This window comes from Amblyomma maculatum, chromosome 3 (assembly GCF_055883805.1).
Source record: "Amblyomma maculatum isolate TAMU_Amacu chromosome 3, ASM5588380v1, whole genome shotgun sequence".
Taxonomy (NCBI): Eukaryota; Metazoa; Arthropoda; class Arachnida; order Ixodida; family Ixodidae; genus Amblyomma; species Amblyomma maculatum.
In genome coordinates, this window is record NC_139346.1 from 107,893,528 (window position 1) to 107,911,404 (window position 17,877).

Sequence of the window (17,877 nt, forward strand, 5' to 3'; positions counted from 1 at the left end):
CTATAGAGATCAATAAACGATACCTACTCTTTCAAGCTCAGTGTTCCAGACTGCTTCTAGCAATTTAACGGTTATGAGATTGTTGCCACTCCAGTTTGTCTTTTCTCAGCACGTTCTTCATTCTTCTTGTCTTTTTATCTTGAAAATGACACCACAGATATTGACCAGCTGTGCACGGCTTATATCTCTTGCCGCTTTCTTCAAACATTTTGCCATAGAGACCTTTCGTGAAAAGTTAAGAAAATAAGACAAGCGCAAGCCGGCATCTATTTGCGGTAACCTAAACGATAATGAATTCGGCGTCTCTGTTACGGCAGTGTGATTTGCTGCTTGGGCAGTACACCACACGTACAGTTCGTAAGGAATTGCAGCACACCAACATTAGGCGCCAAATTAGGTTTCTTTGCTGTTAACGCGTCTTTGCACTCAACGCAAACATATGAGTTAAAATATCTTCGCGGAAAATGTCTCATATAGAAACAGTTATATATCTGCATTATAGGGAACTCAGGTATCGTTAAAAGAAAACTTTGTTGTACCTGATTTCTTCGTGATGCTATAAGCTTCTTTTTCGATGTTTTTGCGAACGTTTCAGAGCCCGGTTTGATTGAGGTCGTGGACCTCGTATACGTAGCAATGTTCATGAGTTTCATGTTTTCGTGCGTTACCAGCGTGCGCAAAAATAAATTATTGATTCGAATAAACTGTATTTCTATTAGCGCTTTTGATACATGAGAACAAAAACAATTCGCAGAAAGAACGAGAGCTCCGACTGAATTCCTGCCGTGATGCGCTGCTGATCTGAGGTTTTTCAACACCGCATTGTTCACAGATGTTGGCCTTTCAGTTTTTCGTCAAGTTGTTATGATGTGGCCTATAACGCTGCGCACTTTAAGAGGAATGTAATATTTTGTGGTAGCTTTAGTTTATACGAAGAGGAATGCACGACTGGACGGAGACGACTAAAAGAAGAAAGGTATTTGCCTTAATTCGTTTTTACTCTGAACTGCATGTTTTCACATCTATATTTAGCTGCCGCCAGGCCAGCCATTAAATCATCCTTTGCCCTGTCGCCATGCTGTGTTGTCTTTGACTTGTCGCCACGTGTCGTTTTGGTTAGAGGTGCAGGGTACACCATCTCCATCCTCGCCTTCGAGTGTCGACGTTGTCCGTACGCAGGGATCGTCGGCCGAGTGCCTGTGGATGTCGTCCCGCAGGACTGCCTCAGCTCTTCCCGCTCAGACCAGACCAGCTGCAAATACCGCCGCCCCGCCTCAACCCGGATCTGAAGACAAGTAGCATACACGAAGCGATTAGAGCTGCGCCCAGACCAAGTATCTGAAGTAGACGAAAACTCAACCATGTCTAAAATGTACGACGCGATCTCGAGTCATCAGCCTCATGGATGCTTTGGTGGCGGATGATTGAAAAGCTACATGGGAGGCGGATAACTCAGGCATTAGTCATCGCGGTGGCAAGCAAATCATTCTCTTCTACCTTTCCTGCAAAATTCTCATCTTCGTTTTATCCTCGACTTCAATGAACCGATCGGGACGGTCTCTCGGTGGCCCCGGAAAATTTTGCCAAGATTGGCAATGGCGCGAGAGGAGGCCTCGCGCTAGGCCAGCCATAAAAATAATATTTCAGCCTGTCGACATGTTCAACCGTCTTCTCGCTGTCGCCACGCCTCAATATGAACTGACTTATTGTTTATGTCTTCATACCATCAGCGGCGTACATAAAGAGCCGTGAAAAAAACTCGCGGTTCATACAGCACTTGCTGCCGCCGGATTAATAAGGCTTCTAATTCCTCTCTTGTTATAATCGGTGTACAGCTAAGAACGCCTGGTGGTTTCATTCGGCAAGTTGATGTCATAGACAAGGTGCTTTTTAACAATGCTTTTTGTACATCTTTTTCCCACTTTTATTGCAGATTTTAGGGACATATAAGTGCAATGGCCTCCACAAAAATGTCGTTCACTCTTGTCTTTTTACTTTACGGTAAGTTGTTTGTAGTTAAGGTTAGTGAAAAATACTCATTCTTAACGCGCAGTTTGATTCAACGACTGCTTCGACAAACGATGTCTGATTTTATTTCGCCCAGGAAAAAAAATGCCGCTAATATATACTGTGCAATATATTTTTCAAGGTGATCTCGCTGCGGTAGGAGTCCGCGAATTCCATTGAATGTATGAATCTACAGAACTTCTTCAACCTTTTGTTGATCGCTCGAGCAGTGCATAAAGAGGAAAACAGACCTAGGAATGCCCAGAAGCTATGATTTCTAGTAGAGTGCTCGTACCTGGGCTGTTAGCGAGCCTAAAAGAGACTGCCTACCCAGCAGTTTTTTCAGTTTAGTTCATGGGGCTTAACATCCCAAAGCGATGAAAGACACCGCAATGTGTGGTTCTGAAAATTTCGACAACGTGGTGTTGTTTACCGTGTACTGACATGGCACAGCACACGGGCGCCTAGCTCTTCGCCTCCATCGATATCGTCCATGCGGCCGGGATTGGATCGCGCATTCTCGGGCACAGTACTCGAGCGCCTTAACTACCGCCCCACCGCTGTCTAGCGCTTACCATCAAGTGTAGCCTACATTACCTATTAGCTGCGACGAGGTGTCGCCTCCTGCCGGAGAAGTGTTCAGCTCGAACGACGCGTGTGATACAAACAGCATATTGATAGGCGATGCTTATAGCAGAAAGGTCCACAGATACCTACTTCATCTGCGTATTTCAGCGAGTGGTGAGTTTCTTGAAGACTACAAGAAATGTGTCTCGTACTTTCTCGAACATCCGGCAGACAACTCCCGTGTACAGAAAAATAATTATTTTTCATTTTTACAGCTGAGGTCGGAAATGAGCGGCCATGTATGTTCGTTTGATGTTTTGATTTCAAATGAGTGCGGTTTTAATAGTGTCACATTGCGGTGACAGTGTCAAACAACATTCTACAGACAGGCTAAGAATTTCAGCGCCTTTCTGGGATAACGTCTCCTAAAAAACAACTTCATAATTCGGCCGCTTCGATGGTAACCAACGCGCTTGGCAGTCGTAACGGAATCGAATTCCAGCCGCTACACCGCATATAGTTTAATGCTGACGTGAAAATTTCATGATAAAGTGTGAACATCGACTAAGGTAATCACGATTAATTTACATCCTCTTGAGTGCGGCTTTGATTATTGCACTTGAACATGACATCATCTTTTTCTAAATGATGGGTAAATACGCATTCCTGCATCTTTGAATCACAAGAAATATTACGAAGCTTTGGGGAAATATCAAGGCGCTTGTAGGAGCTCTCTAATGTAAAATTATTCGAATACCACAATGATAACTCCACCCCCGATACAACAAACAAACATTTGTAACATGTTTGGTGTGTTATATAGGGTCTACTGACCCATTGTTACTGACGGCATGAAAGACGCTGTAGTGAAGGCCCCAATAAATTTAAACCAGTCTACGTGAAGTGATATAAGTGATAGATCAGGCAGTACGCGGGTATCTTAGTTTAATCTTCCATAGAAAATCGGCCGCTGCGCCCAAGACCGAAACTGCCTTCTCAGTACTGGATATTGAAAAATGGGCAATAAAGTTTCTTCTCACTTCTTGTGAAGAACCGCGATCATTTTTATTATTCATGAATACAAGAAATGATAACGCTTTTGGCGCGTGGTTCTTGTTAGTGCACATTATCAAATGTCAAATAACTTCATAACTAAATTCTACAAATCGCCGCATTGAAAACTCTGAGAATATATGAAATTCTAGATTGCTCGTGGTACAGTTTTCAGGTTATATATGTGCACGGCCATGGTTACTTCGCCAATTTAGAGCGAAACGCTCATCTTGTGCTTTCGCTATATAAATTTGTCGACGGTCCTGTACCTGGCTCCTGCTTTCTCCGGGAACCGTGACATCACACTATACGAGCCATGATGTGGGCAATTCAAGAACTGTTTTGGGGCAATGCCATTGGTCTAACCGGTTAAACCTGGAATAAGTTCATTGCCAAGACCCTACGTAACGCTGTCGAATGCAACCAATAATGTTGTGGCTTATAGGCGAGCGCGAACATCAGAGAGTAGCGCATTCGAACCCAAAACATTCTAGTTGGTAGCGAGTAAAGAACTCCACAGCCGAACGCCCCGCGCGCAGAATGCAGCACACTCTCGAGGTGTGCGTTGTGCGTCGTCGTTTCCAATAACTTCCACCTGTACGTAAAAACCATCACACGTCCTGCCCTTGTTAGCGACGTTCACACACCTAGCATTTCAACCTGTAGCTCTTTTTAATTTGAAATGGCACTGAATATTAATAGAGCGTAATTGTAGGCCAGTTGGTGGCACATTGTAAGAAACTAAACATCAGAAACGACTGGTTACCTAAGACATTTGCGGGTGGGCCTCAAGCAAACTACTGTATATTGTGCCATAGTGTATATATTTCTTTTGTATCTTTACGCACTCTGTACTTTCTCCCTATCGCTCACCTCTGATTTCCTCCACCCCTTCCTCGTTATCCCTTTATTTCCGCCGCCCCAGTCAGGTGCTTCATATATCAGATAGCAGATACCGTGGCTGGGAAACATCTTTTTCTTCCTTTTATATATACAATAAAATAACCACTACAATCACTACAACAGCGACAGGAAAAACTGGAGAGAGGCAAGGCTAAAACACGAACAGCAGAGAGACAACATGATGTTGATGCCTTGTTTCAGGCCTACCGTTTCTTATAATTTGTACTTTACTATGGCACCGAAAACGTGTCCTGCTCAAGCGCCATTATTTACACAAGGCATTATATACGAATACCATGTTTTCAAAAAGTGCAGTAGTTATTTCTATTTAGATAAATATTTCAGAGAACATGATGGACACATTCGCGGCACACGTCGCCCACAATGTTGATACTATTTGGTGTTTAGATTCCAATTCAGCCAAGCAATTCCGTAGAAATATTTAAATGTCCGCCACCGCATTTGCTGTTTCATTCACAACGACAATCTAAAATATGTTTGTGCTTACAAGTAGACCAATTATTCGTATAGGCAAGCTTCAAAATACAATGCCGAATGATTTTGTTTTTCAGCGTCCCATACGCATCTCGGCTTTTCTGAATGTGAAGGTAAGAAAATCAAACAATTTAGTTGAGCAGTTTCTCTTCCGCTACGAACTGTGCATGCCAAGTGTAGCGTATTCGAATGATCAAGCGTCCATGTTCACCCGGCAGAGCCCTGCCAGCACTGGTGTGTTTCAAGGGTTATGTGTCTATATTTCACCTGTGTATGTACCGGATCGTCACCACCGTGGTTTTCATACCTTTTCCGCGTGTGCGTATGCCACAATGGTAGGGCATCGAGCGATAGAGGAAAGCTCTCTTGTCTCAAGGCGCGTGGTTCTCTCAGGCAACCAGTGTCTCCCTTACCCTCTGTCTTCATTCTGGGAGTGTGCCTTCCCACCCCTCGACTGAAGCCGACTCTTTTCACCCGCCTCTAAAACTATGTAATCGGTCCTATATCTAATCTACCGTAAAATATAATAGCAAGCCTGTAGCGGACGGCGGTATGCCAGTTAAGCTTTCTCGCGGAACAGTCTGTACACAAAGTACAGATATCGAAGCAAAAACGCAGCATGGCATCACTCGGACCTGCAATTTATAAATGAGAACAATAAATAAAATTCGACAGCACCCTGTATTGGACAAGTTAAGTACCAGGACCAGTGCAAAACTAAAAACGACCAACAAAAGAGAAGAGGCTTTCGTCTTCAGTGTCGTCTTCTCCTTCGTCGGTTGTTCGTCTGTTTTGTGCTGTCCGTCAAGATGAATTCAATTCGTCTATTGAAAACAAGTAATATTTTAGCTTTATGCCCACAAATGTATTAGGCGGTGTAGAGAAGTCAGGGTTCTATATTTTCACTACCGTTTCATGGAGAAAAAACGTATGTGCAGCGAGACAAGAGCCATGGATAGAACAATTACAATGAAGAAGCACGCACAGACAACGACACATAAGCGCAATCCACAAATTAAAAACAACTTTAAAATATAGTTGATTAAATCAAGAAAAGAAAATAAAATTGGCTGGGGGTTTTTATTTCCAAGAACAAATTAGCGATGGTCTTGAATTGCATCAGCAAGTCAATTGGATTCGTGGAGAAGGCAAACGTATCTAATGGGACGGAAGTGACGTAGGTAGGCACATTCGATTGGCATATTTGTAGTCATGGGGTCATCGCAGCTGGTAGAGATAAATAAAAGTAACGTTTGGCCTTATGTGAAGCTAACTTGGCTGATAATGGCAGGAACTATAAAGAGTAAAAAAGCACAACTGAGCAAATTTCTATCAACGCGCTGTAGTTCTTTCTTATGTCTAATGCACTCGGCGAGATATCAAAGCTACTGAGAATCAACTTGTTCGTTTCGAACAGTCCGGAGTAGAAACATTAGTAACAGTTTAACAGTCCTGAATTGGAACCTTATGAACAGTTTGGGAAACTTACCATTCGGCTGGTTGGTATTTGATCATGCATGAATATTTAACAGGCATAAAGAACAGAACTAGTACGAAGGTGGACGACAAAATGTCTTTATATATTAACGAATCAACATCAGCTACTCAGCACGTTTAATAGTAGAGCGCAGAATAAATACTTCAGGTACTCCTCTCGGACGCTGACTGGGGAGCTTCATTGCGTTTCTTGAAGACGCCTACTGTCTTCTGAACAATTTAAACTTACAGCCTGTGCTGTGGAAACATTTATGCTGGTACACCGTTTGTCCCCATAACCAAATGGTATTTATTCGGCTCGTTTTTTGTGTACAAGATACTAAGAATATTTGTTTACATATTCTGTCTTCAGAGTCCGACACATCGGAATCAACTGAATGCTCCACTGAAGACTACAGCAATCGTATTCGTAAGTGCTTGGTCTTTGAGGAAACTGTTGCCTGTTAAATACAACTTGATATAAGTATTAACTCACAGCCGCCTGATTCAGCCTTTTCTGTAATGTCTGCGATGAATGAAGTCGATCAAAAGAAAATATTTCTGTATTCCTGTATCCTGTGAGTTCAAAGCGGGGCCTTCTGGAGACGGCTGCAGTTACTGCCACATCGGCTGGATCACACGACTTCTCTGTTGTCTGCAAGCTCGAGAAACTCTCAATTGCTTTTGCCTCAGGAACGCGATCATCCCTAAGTATTCGCATATTCGCCGCGGCATATCAGCGACTTTGGAAACCAGGTGCCGATAATACGATTGGATCTATAGGTGGTTTCTCAAATCTAGGGGCTCCAATCTGGACAGTGGGCATGGCGAGATACTCACTGATACCCGTCGTAAAGACTTGCGGGTGGGCTCTTCGAGAAGTTTGGAAGGGATGCTGCCTGTTCGAATGACTGTGAGAGGGATAAATGCCTGCGAATCCAAGCTGGGTTTGCTGACCATCTTCACGTCATCTTGCACACTAGCTGATATATCGGCAGTATTTCTAATGTAGAAGCAGTAGGTGGGAGACGCCGATAGGCTGAATTTTGATTCAGGTGAATTTAGCACTGGGTGTTGATAGTATATACCTGTGGGCCTTTTATACAGCGTGTAACCTCCGTGTAAATACAAATCCGATCTCGAGAGATAAAAAGAGAGCTTAAGCAGTGCTAATGGCGAGTTAAGAAGTCGAAAATTGGCTGCTTTTCTTGCTTTCACCTTTAAGGCTAGTAGAGGTTAAAGTATTCTGTATTATTAGGCTGATCAATGTGCGTTATGTGAATATCGCTGTATATTTAGAGTTGAGTGCAAGTATATACGATAGTTACTAGTCGGTGACATGATATTTAAGTAATGGTATGTATAATCATGCATGTAGAATATAATTAGTCAACCATAAATATATCGCCAGACACTAACTAGTGAGAGCAAATATAATGCGATATCAATAAAACATAATTATTTGTTACAACCAATCGTACTATCTAAAATATATATTACTGGAGAGCTATTTGCTAACGTAAGCATATTTTCATACTCTAGCTTGAACTTATTAAAGGATAATATTGGTGCAAATAATTTGCATTCATATATGCTCCGCACCGCAGTACAATCATTGGATAGCTACAGACGAGCACATAATAGCTACACCTGTGCTTAATAATCCAAAGCATGCAAAACAGAGCATGCACTCTAAAAACTAGGTATATAAACATGTTGAATCCCACCAAATATTATTCTGCTGTGGAAGTAATTGTCCTGGAACATTTGGTGTACCACGGATTTAGCAGTAGGTTTCTCCGATAAAATTTTAAATATAGATAGAACTGAATGTCATCATGTTAGTGTCAATATTTGCTGATTGGTTTCTCTGCCCCCTGTCTTGCCATGTAGTTACAAATGTTTTCATTCATCTTGCTTCTTCTTATGCGCAGGAGATAACGAGACATGCTTCATAGAAGCTCTAAACACTACTGGGCATCCGGTATGTTACTTTATTTTGTAGGTTCAAGTGCACAACTCTGGCCCTAGTCCGCTTATTATTAGCACAAAATAGTAGCTCGAGAATCAGTTTATTAAAGCGCTCGACAATGTCACAAGGGTTTTAAAATGAATACCATCGTTAGTCGTTCATAGCCATTGAACTTGCGAGCCCTTAAATTTCTAGCATTTGACGTCTTCCAAATTTATCGACCCGCAATTGCGAAACAAATATCAAAGAGAACAGGATCAGATCTCGATAATTGCAATGAACACAACAGTTACGGCTGCAAGCCTCAGTGCGCATCATTACCCCAGCTTTACGTATAAACACTTTCAAGTCAAACAATTTGGCTTTGTAATGTGGTGAACTGCAAAACGCCGTCACAGAGAAGGAACAGGCCGACAAGTATATAGGGGCATAGGCAACTGGAACTATATTAAAAACATTAACGGTATTTATTTGAGAGTATTTTTTATTTCTACATTGTTACTGAAAAAACTTGTCTAGTCCCAGGCATACAGAATAAAAAATGTATTTATTAAATGCTACAGTAATGGGTAGTTGGTCGCCATACTAATCAATTTTGGTCTATGCGGCGCTAACTCTCGGTCAACTGTTGCTGAGTTATAACGTCTGAGCTAGACACAGCAGCCTAGCAAGACAAGAATGTGTTGGGAAGGTGTGGTTTAATTGATACCCAGTTTAATGGGGCGGCCCAATACGGAGACGGAGAGATTAGCTTTATGTATGCTGGATGTTGGCTAATATATCAGGGAGATGAAGTGTTTGTGGTGGAGGTTTGGAAGGTTTGCTTCTGAAGTTGGGCCTCTATTATGGCATCCAATATGTAATTGTTTTGAGGGACGGGCTAGGTGTTCTTCTCCAGTGTTTCTTGGCTCAAGGATGAGTGTCTATGTTAAGAATTCTGTCGTGATGACGTTACGATGCTGTTTTGTCTGTAAATCATCGGCCAGATGTCTCGGCCTCTTCTCTTTCTGGCGCCTGGATGGTCAGGTCTTGAGCGGGGGTGGGGCTGCGCGCTTTTACAGGACGGCTAACATGGTATGCTATCGCCACGATTAGGATGAGGGAAGTGCGTCCGCGCAGTAGTACCTGCGTTCGATGTAGTTCAGAGGCATGTGCTTGGTATGCCGCTTGTGGTTCGCGAATCGGTTCTGTCGATCCGGACTCTGCTGTTCTGGTCTTGCATATTGGCAGAGATGCAGTGGATGCCGAAGATTATATTCGTCTCGCCTCTCGTGCTGCTCGTATGAAGGGATTTCAAATCAAAGCCTTCTCACCGCTGCGTCTCAGGCTACATTCATGTTGTCAGGGTTTTCTGGACAGCTTGCAATGTGCGCGTACGGAGCATTCGAACTTTTCCCGAATTTTTGCGCAAGTACTTCAAGTAGGGTTTATTGTTGTCGCAGTGGATATTCCTGGCTATTGGTGCTACACGACTTTTATCTCGTGTCGCAGGATCCAGACGTAAATTTCTAATCGTTAAGAGGTATTTACTCAATGTTAGGCCCTTCTTTCTTAGAGAAGACAAGCTTACACGTGTGTTTCTTTCTTTTTTTTTTTTTGCTAGGCTAATGGATTTGATCGTTAAGCCTCGATAAGTACTCTCAGGCTTTCTGAACACCTATGGGGAGACGTCGCTGCTTAGCTGCCCTCGAGGGAAGTGCCATCCCATTGTTAGCTGCGAGCGCAGTGTGGTGTCAAACCACCTTTCCGCTATCGAATTAAAATTATGGTAGGAAACATAGTACGCAATAGTTATCTATTAGCTTTGAATGTTCCAAGAAAGCCGTTGAGTTTGTTTCGTAGGCGATGTTCGCGTTGATGTGGTTGCTACCGAGCAGATATTCCTTTCGGCGCAATTAACTCCAGCTTTATACATTTGTTTTATTGCGTTCGAGCAAAGATGGCCGTCGTTATCCAAAGCAACACTGGCACTTCGATGACGAGGCTTTGCCTATCAAAGAGACAGCAATGACCTCTATATCAAGGCTTACTTATTCCCCCCGCTCAAGACGCACAAGTTCGCGAATCACGAATGCTGTGCATCGTTCGGCCTGGAGTAAAAGCTGTTTTGGAAGAGAAAAAACTGCATTGGTCATTTTTTAATCTCAGATGCACTGTATAACCGAGCTATTCAGCGCTCTTCCTTTTAGGCTTAGATAAATAAAGAAAATAACTATGTTCAAGAAATCAAATTCGGTAATAACCCTTGATGAGACTGCTGCTCCGAGAACAGCTTTGCTTAATAATATGAAGCAAGAGTCGAATGTTCTTTTATCATCTGTATTATGACAGAGCAAATAAGCAAAGCTGGCGATAGCTGCCGCACAGTCACGAATCAAATTGTTTAACTACATGTGTAAGCTTGAATATAAGTTAAGATGAACGCATTCCAGTTTCCTTCATTTCATTGCAGCATCGCGTTGTGTGATTGGTAAAAGCACTTTACATTTACTGCTGCAGCATAGTCAGCGTTTGGAGTGAATATTGTAATCAAGATATCACTTATTCTGATTTTGCTTTTGACGTTTACGGCAGTTTATTTAGCCGGAATTTTGATGACTGAAACATAAGGATAGAAAACAAAATTATTTCGTAAAATAATTGTAATACAATACTTTCTGTGGTTTGCAGCTTTCATGGGCAGTTATTGATCCGTTGCAATAGTGGAAGCAAGGAAGTGGACTTGCGAATATTTATAGTCAGCACTCCGCAAAATTTTGTACAGCGCATTCACAGCTGCTGAGCCTCAACACCTCAGTCCTTCCTACAAATATTCATATAGTTACTCGATGTAGTTAGCAATTTCGCATAAATGGCATGAAATTTGTGGCATGAGTTTTTTAGGGCTAATATGCTCCAAAGACTACATGATCACACTTTAAACATCCGCGGCTGAAAAGGTTTCTTGGGTGGCAACTATCGGTCTTCACATTTTTATTCATATAAGGTACCAATAGATGACGCCATGCGCAGCAGTCTCATAGCCTCATAAGGCGGCGAAGCAGCCCCACAAGGCAACGTGCAAAGCACCCGCTGTGCGGATGGATTGACAGAACTACTTGTGCAGTGACAAAGTTACACACTTTGCGCACCTTTAGGTTTTTTTCCGTTGCCAAGAAAAACTCTCGCCAAGCATAGGAAATGCTGTTTTCTATCTTAATTTGCCGTTTGACATTCGTTAAGTGACACTGATAAAAAAAACGTTCGAGGCTACCATGTAAGTAATTTTTGGCAAATCAACAACATGCCACTGGAGCATTTTGAAAGCTATATTATTATCAGTGAGATAGTTTAAATCTTGAAGGGTCTTGACATATTCATGAATCCTGGAAAGCCGCATTGTATCCACCGGAATCATTTTATGAATGCGGTTCATTCACAGGTCTGGAGAAGGCGCATAACGATCAATATATCAGTGGGTAATCTTTGGTTAACTAGCAAGTTTCTGCTAATTACCGTACGCTCGCTGGATTGGTTGTCTGCGTAAATCTAGCTGCTCGGTGGGAGTACAGGGAACCCTTTGCTGCAAATGGATTTTGCAGGTCAAAAAATTCGACCATTTGTTTTAGTATGTTCATACTAACATTATGCAAAATTCAATATTTATTGCCCAGTCAAGTACGGACAATATTGCTTTTCTATTTCAGACTCACTTACTTAGTCAGAGCATAGAATAAATTAAAAATTATCATTTTTCTAAGCTATAAACGTTTACTATATACCATAAACATATTCATAAATGTATCACAATATCGGGCGGTTTTCTCACAATAGAATAAAAAACACAAGAACAAGTCCAAGAGCAGAACACGTTGAAGGTAATTGTTTTAATAAACCGCCGTTACGTTGTCCGCCTTAAAACTCGTTAATTTCAATAAACATCGATCGACGCAGCGAGGCTGAATACGTTCGATGCAACGTTCAGTAGTTTACAAATACTTCATTTGAGATCACCCAAATCTTATTACCTTATTCAATGTCATGCACAAGCATCGATATTTTTATTGAGAATGGGCATGATAATTCGGAACATCCTGCGAGTCATATCCTAGAACATGAAGTCACTTTATGAGAAAAAAGGCCTGGAGAAAAGCGATATGTTTAAGATTCGTGCACGTAAAGTACCAAGTCGAGCAGCCTCAGAAATTCAACTTTAGTGTGGAGCTATTCGTTACGGCTTTCAACTATAAAATTTCCTCGCTTGTGGTACGTAGGAGTGTATGGAAATTTAAACAAGAAATAAATTGCTCCCTTAGACTCAGCCATTTAAACTAAATGCGGACAGCGGTCACTTATATGCACAGTGTGCATTAGGAGAAAGTTCAAACCGCTGTAAGCTATATGCTGTTAGTGCAAACGCACGTTTAGTGCTGAACATACGCCGAGGTGCTGCTGATCGCCGTATTACAATTTAAACCGGGTGCGTAAGTAGTATAGTTCAATACCGAAACATAACGTATACAACGCTTCAGTCAATGTCACATCTCGTCTGGAAAGCAGAAAGGTGCATAGTTAGGGGAGTCAACGCCTGGCTGAACGAGCGCCCTCAGAGAGAGCGCCTAACTCGCGCCGCACATGACGTGGCAAAATAAGTGGCATTACCTCTCTTACTGCGGCGGTCACGGAGAAATCTACTACAGTTTCTCGCGAGGAGTAGCCTGTATTTTATTGGTTCTGAATAACGATTTAATGATGCTAACATGGAGAGCGTTTTGCTTGTCTATTTTTCTATTCTGTCGTTATAAACACTGCCGCCTTAGTACGTCGTTCGTCAACAGCAGAAGTCGGTGACCGATCACCAGAAACACAAAAGAACACAGGATGTTCCGGAGTACAGCGTTACCGCAAGAGATGCGGCTACTTCCGAACAAGCCGCGAAGACGAACAAAGATGCCGCTTTTGTGCGAGGGCATTTCTGCGGAGGAGGCGGCACCGTCCCGGGTTCCAAGATTCGATGCATTAGCGCGCAGGAATTTGTGTCCCTGGTTTGGTCGTCGCACGCAATATTATTTCTAAACATCCTTTCAAACGTACTACCGTACTGCTTGCTTGCCTCCACTACACCGAGTTTACAGTCGGGAATGCGGTCGAACCGAATATTGCAAGCAGAACAGGGCAATGTAGGAACGTTAGCCTACAGGCTTCGAGGCTAGCCAATGAGATGGGAGAACAGGCTTTCCATTCCAGATCTCTCAACCGCTAATGCTGACCAGGTTTCGCTTATTGAAATGCTAAGCCCATAAGCTGAGCTGTACTAATTTATTGTTTATTCCAGATGCCTTTTTGCTCTAGTAAAAAACAGCGCACCTGCACAAACACGAGGGAGGAAGAAGAGACACGGCTGTGTCTCATATCTTCCTCCCTCGTGTTTGTGCGGGTGCGCTGCTTTTTTCCTAGAATGTCGTACCAACTCACCCATCAGCCTATGCCTTCTTGCTGAATATACGACAGCGAGTAACTTAATAAATACATAAACTGTATGACATCTAATAACCCGACTAACCACATTTATCCATATCAGGTTCCAGTTGGCTGTGCACTGGACTGCGGGAATTTTACAAGATATCTACCAAATGGAACAGAATGTATTGTAAGAATATACTTTCATATCCGTGCACAAAATCATGCCTGAGGTACCAAGTGATGTTGTCATAGGGTGACCATGTTGCCGCTCGTGCTTAATAAATATAATTGCTTTGACACACAGTAATCTTACACTCTAGAGATTACTCTACTAATTCAGTTATCACAACAGAAACCAAGTCCTTACCACTGATCTATGTAGAACGTACAACGCTATCTTCCGAAATGTGGATTTCGGTATTCAAGATGAAAATATATATGGCGTTCATTTTATACCACGAGCCTTTACCTTAAGGAACATTGGCCTGCGCCTACGTTGCGAACTACCAGGAAACGCCTCTGGGAAAACGTCAAAAGATATCTGCTGTGAACAGCTCTGAGAGGCACACTGGCGCTCTCCAGTATGCACATTGCTCTCGGCCGACCACCATGTCGAGTAGATAGAGCATTTGTGCCGATTCAGTGTTACCAATAGTTAGAACATATGGCTTACTAGCATTTTCACACTATTAAGAATATATTGAAGTGTGTCTTGTGCTCCTAGTCAAATGGAAGGTTAATGCCACCGTCGTATATTGCTCGACACGCACTTTATAGGCTTGCTAAAATAAAAGGCAGTATATGTTTATATGGAAGCAATGCAAAAACGTGGGCACTAAGCCAAATTAGGCTGCGACCCCGAGAAATCGATGCAGTGCCTAAACGTTACCAGAACGAAATAGCTGTTTTGGCATGGTGCAGTAAGCTTCATCAACGCAGTATCATTCCCTCTGATATTCTATTTTCATAACTATGCAGGATCTCACTCAACAGGCGTCCGATGTGATGCAAAGCGACGTCAGCTACTACTGCCCCATCGGTTTATGCGTGAACGGCATTTGCAAACGCTCCGGGCTTGAGCTTGACTGTTGGCATGACATGCGACTACCTGTTTCTACAGATAGAACTATCGAGAATCCTACCACGTCGATTTCCTCTTCGGCTAGTTTGTGACACTTGAATAAAATGTGGTTCTTTGATTCCGCAACACAGCCTCTATGAACTGAAAGCTTCAGTGCCGTGGTGCCTGAAGTTAAATAGATTACATGCCATCTACAATGGCTAATAAACTATTCTGTTTGAAAATGCAAATGAAATTCATGTCTATGTTAGGACGACATTTTACACGTTGCTACTAGTGCGCTTTCTTTTAACTGTGTTACCTGCAGAGCATAACAATGTTGCCACATAGAGTGGCTGCAGTAGATACAAAAGCATCTGAAAAGAGAACCAAGAAAAAGCCCAAGGTAATACCGTACTCTCACAGTGTGGCCTACACCTTGTGGGGTTGGAGTAGGGGGATAAATACATTTTCCCCGCCTAGTGGCGGCTGACAGTCAAAACCGCCGATCCCACCCTGTGATCGCGTGCACTACTGAACGTACGCCTACCACTGCGGGCCGTGCTCTTGGGAACAAAGGAACAACACGTGCTGACAACAAACTAGTATTTATTGCTGCAGTAACAGCAACGCCAGCTAGCAAAAAACACGCTAATAAATACAGGTCGTCTGACTCACCAGCAAGGCTACAGGCGAATGTTCGCCCACGCTAGAGCAGGGGATAAACTCCGAGGCCGGACAAAACGCAAGCGGGAAAAGTCCCGCGAGGCTTCACCTCGCCGGCGACTACAGAGTGCTGCGATTAGACGTCTGCTCGCGTCTAGTTCCCGATGCCGAAGAGAACCGACTTTCCGCCGGGCGCAGGGGGGAAGGCTCCCGTGACTCCCCAGCTACCGCGACGGTGCACCATCTCTCGATAGTTAATGGTAACCACCACCGCTGACGTCATTTCGAATAGCTAGAGTCACTACCGCGGGAGAAAGCCGAGTTTAAAGGGGAACGAGGGGAAATCATTCCCCACAACCTCAAAGAAGATGCAAATAAGTACCCCCTGCAAGCTGAAAAGCCTATGCCCTTAGGTTAAATGATGAAGTAGCAACGAGAGGATTACCAACGAAGGATAAGTTCAGATATGTTGCTGGCATGGTTGGGATCATCTATGAAATATTTCTCACTTGCGGGAGAGTGCGGGCAATCTGGACGTTGTTTGAATAATAACTTTCGGGAACCTTGAGATGCAGGCCGGAACCAACTTCGTTGTTCGTTGCAAGGCATGTGGTGGTCTAGGAACATGCGCGCCCTGCTAAAGCAGACAAGGGAACATGCAATGATCACTTATCGCGGGTGTTCATTGAGACAACCCACATCACAAAGATAGGGTCTGATTGTGTCACTAGCTCTTCAGTGAAGCTGCACTCTTTTAGATAGGTTTACCTGAGGAAGTTGTGATCAACAGCCTGTTTGGCATGTGCACGCGCATGAACGCAGTATTTGGTATGTGCGCAGCCTCTGCACATGGCATAAGCGTACAAAATGACTGTTTGTTCTTCCAAGTAAATTTAATTGCGGGTAGTGCTCTTTCGTTTGTGTGTTTTGTCCACGTCCTTTCATAGTTGTTTCGCACCTAAAGGCACCATGCTACGGACATTCACTATATTAGGTTTTTAATCTAGGAGATAATACTGCACCTTATTCTATTCTCGAAACTTGAGCGCTCTAGATGCAATTCTTATTTCGAAAAAAGTGGCTGACGTTGACACCGCGAAGCTCCTCCCACCGACCGTGATCGCGATGTTGGAACGCTCACCGAGTGACACCGGCCACCACATCGCCTGCTGTTGTGCCGGCACCGATAACTGTACTGTGTTCGCGCTTTCTAACATCACTCCCAATAAGTGTACTGAGCATCTTTCTTAAAACAGAACACAGACTGTTGTGAAGCGCGATTTATTTCTTCCCATGGCATATCTACCTTTGGCATGACCGCCGCCATCGTCCGATGGCAGCACGGCCGGCGCGGCGATGTTTACGGCGGTGGCTCCACTACTCCTCCTGCCGTAAACATCGCAGCGCCGGCAGTGCCTTCCACGCAAGCCATCCGCGCCAGCGAGGCTCCCTTGCGCCAGCGTCAGAAAATCATGCAAAAAATTGTTTTTCTCATATAATAATTGGCCCTCGAAAAAGGAATTTCAAAAATGAATGCTTCTTGCGGATTCCCATAAGGTATAAGAGTTGCTCACAGCCGGTGCGGTGCTCGTTGCTCCGCTGCTAAGACGTAGCCGAAAATGATAATTTCCTTTACTACGAAACAGTGGGGCTGAGAGTAAAGAAGTTTCATCATCGAGTGATTCATTTACTAAAACGCCTCGCTGATCTATTACAAAGTGTGAACAGCTGTGGCTTTGATGCAGTAATTTAGGCCTAGCGACAATCAGGGAGAAGCAGACAGCCTGAACGCCGTCGTCCTTCGCGCTCCCGGGCGCCATTGCTGTAAGCTTGCGGGATCCGGTGCTGTAAGCCTCGTGAGCTTATGGTCTACTTTCATGATGCGGCTAGGGCCAGACTTGGGCCTGACAATGACTGGCGTATTGGGTGCCGCGGTGCACTGCGCCCTATACATTACGCTGCTGCGCTGTAGGGCGTTACCCGAAGGTCGTAGAAAAGAGCCGTCGGATGGCAATATATACATTGCGCATTTAATGCGTTGTTTTTTTTAGACGCGCTTCAGTTTACAGTGGTGTACGCAGTTCGACTAAGTCAGCTCGTGCGCATCTCGTACTCGGACGCCGACGTGCACCTATATCCGGCCCGCAGATGCCGCTATTCCCTAGAATAAAAGTGCTAACAGAGATCGATGAAAATCTCAGTTTGCGGTAATCTCAGTAGGCGGCATGACTAGCTG

The 17,877-nt window shown here is 43.6% G+C and overlaps 1 protein-coding gene across 9 annotated transcripts; it reads left to right on the top strand.

The window, feature by feature from the left end:
* Positions 1-791: 791 nt before the first annotated feature.
* Positions 792-15,122, top strand: LOC146195513 (evasin P546-like). 9 transcript variants are annotated; one of them, XM_084597843.1, is made up of 7 exons: positions 794-971; positions 1,932-2,001; positions 5,103-5,138; positions 6,875-6,931; positions 8,436-8,485; positions 14,034-14,102; positions 14,894-15,122. In XM_084597843.1, exons 2-7 carry the CDS (start codon positions 1,956-1,958, stop codon positions 15,086-15,088), a joined length of 453 nt encoding a protein of 150 aa, XP_084453969.1. In that variant the 5' UTR covers positions 794-971; positions 1,932-1,955; the 3' UTR covers positions 15,089-15,122. The 9 variants fall into 9 exon arrangements, with proteins under 9 accessions (XP_084453973.1, XP_084453969.1, XP_084453968.1 ...); XM_084597842.1 differs by having other exon boundaries at positions 795-976; positions 1,934-2,001; XM_084597844.1 differs by lacking the exon at positions 794-971 and adding an exon at positions 1,078-1,213 and having other exon boundaries at positions 1,930-2,001.
* Positions 15,123-17,877: the final 2,755 nt, after the last annotated feature.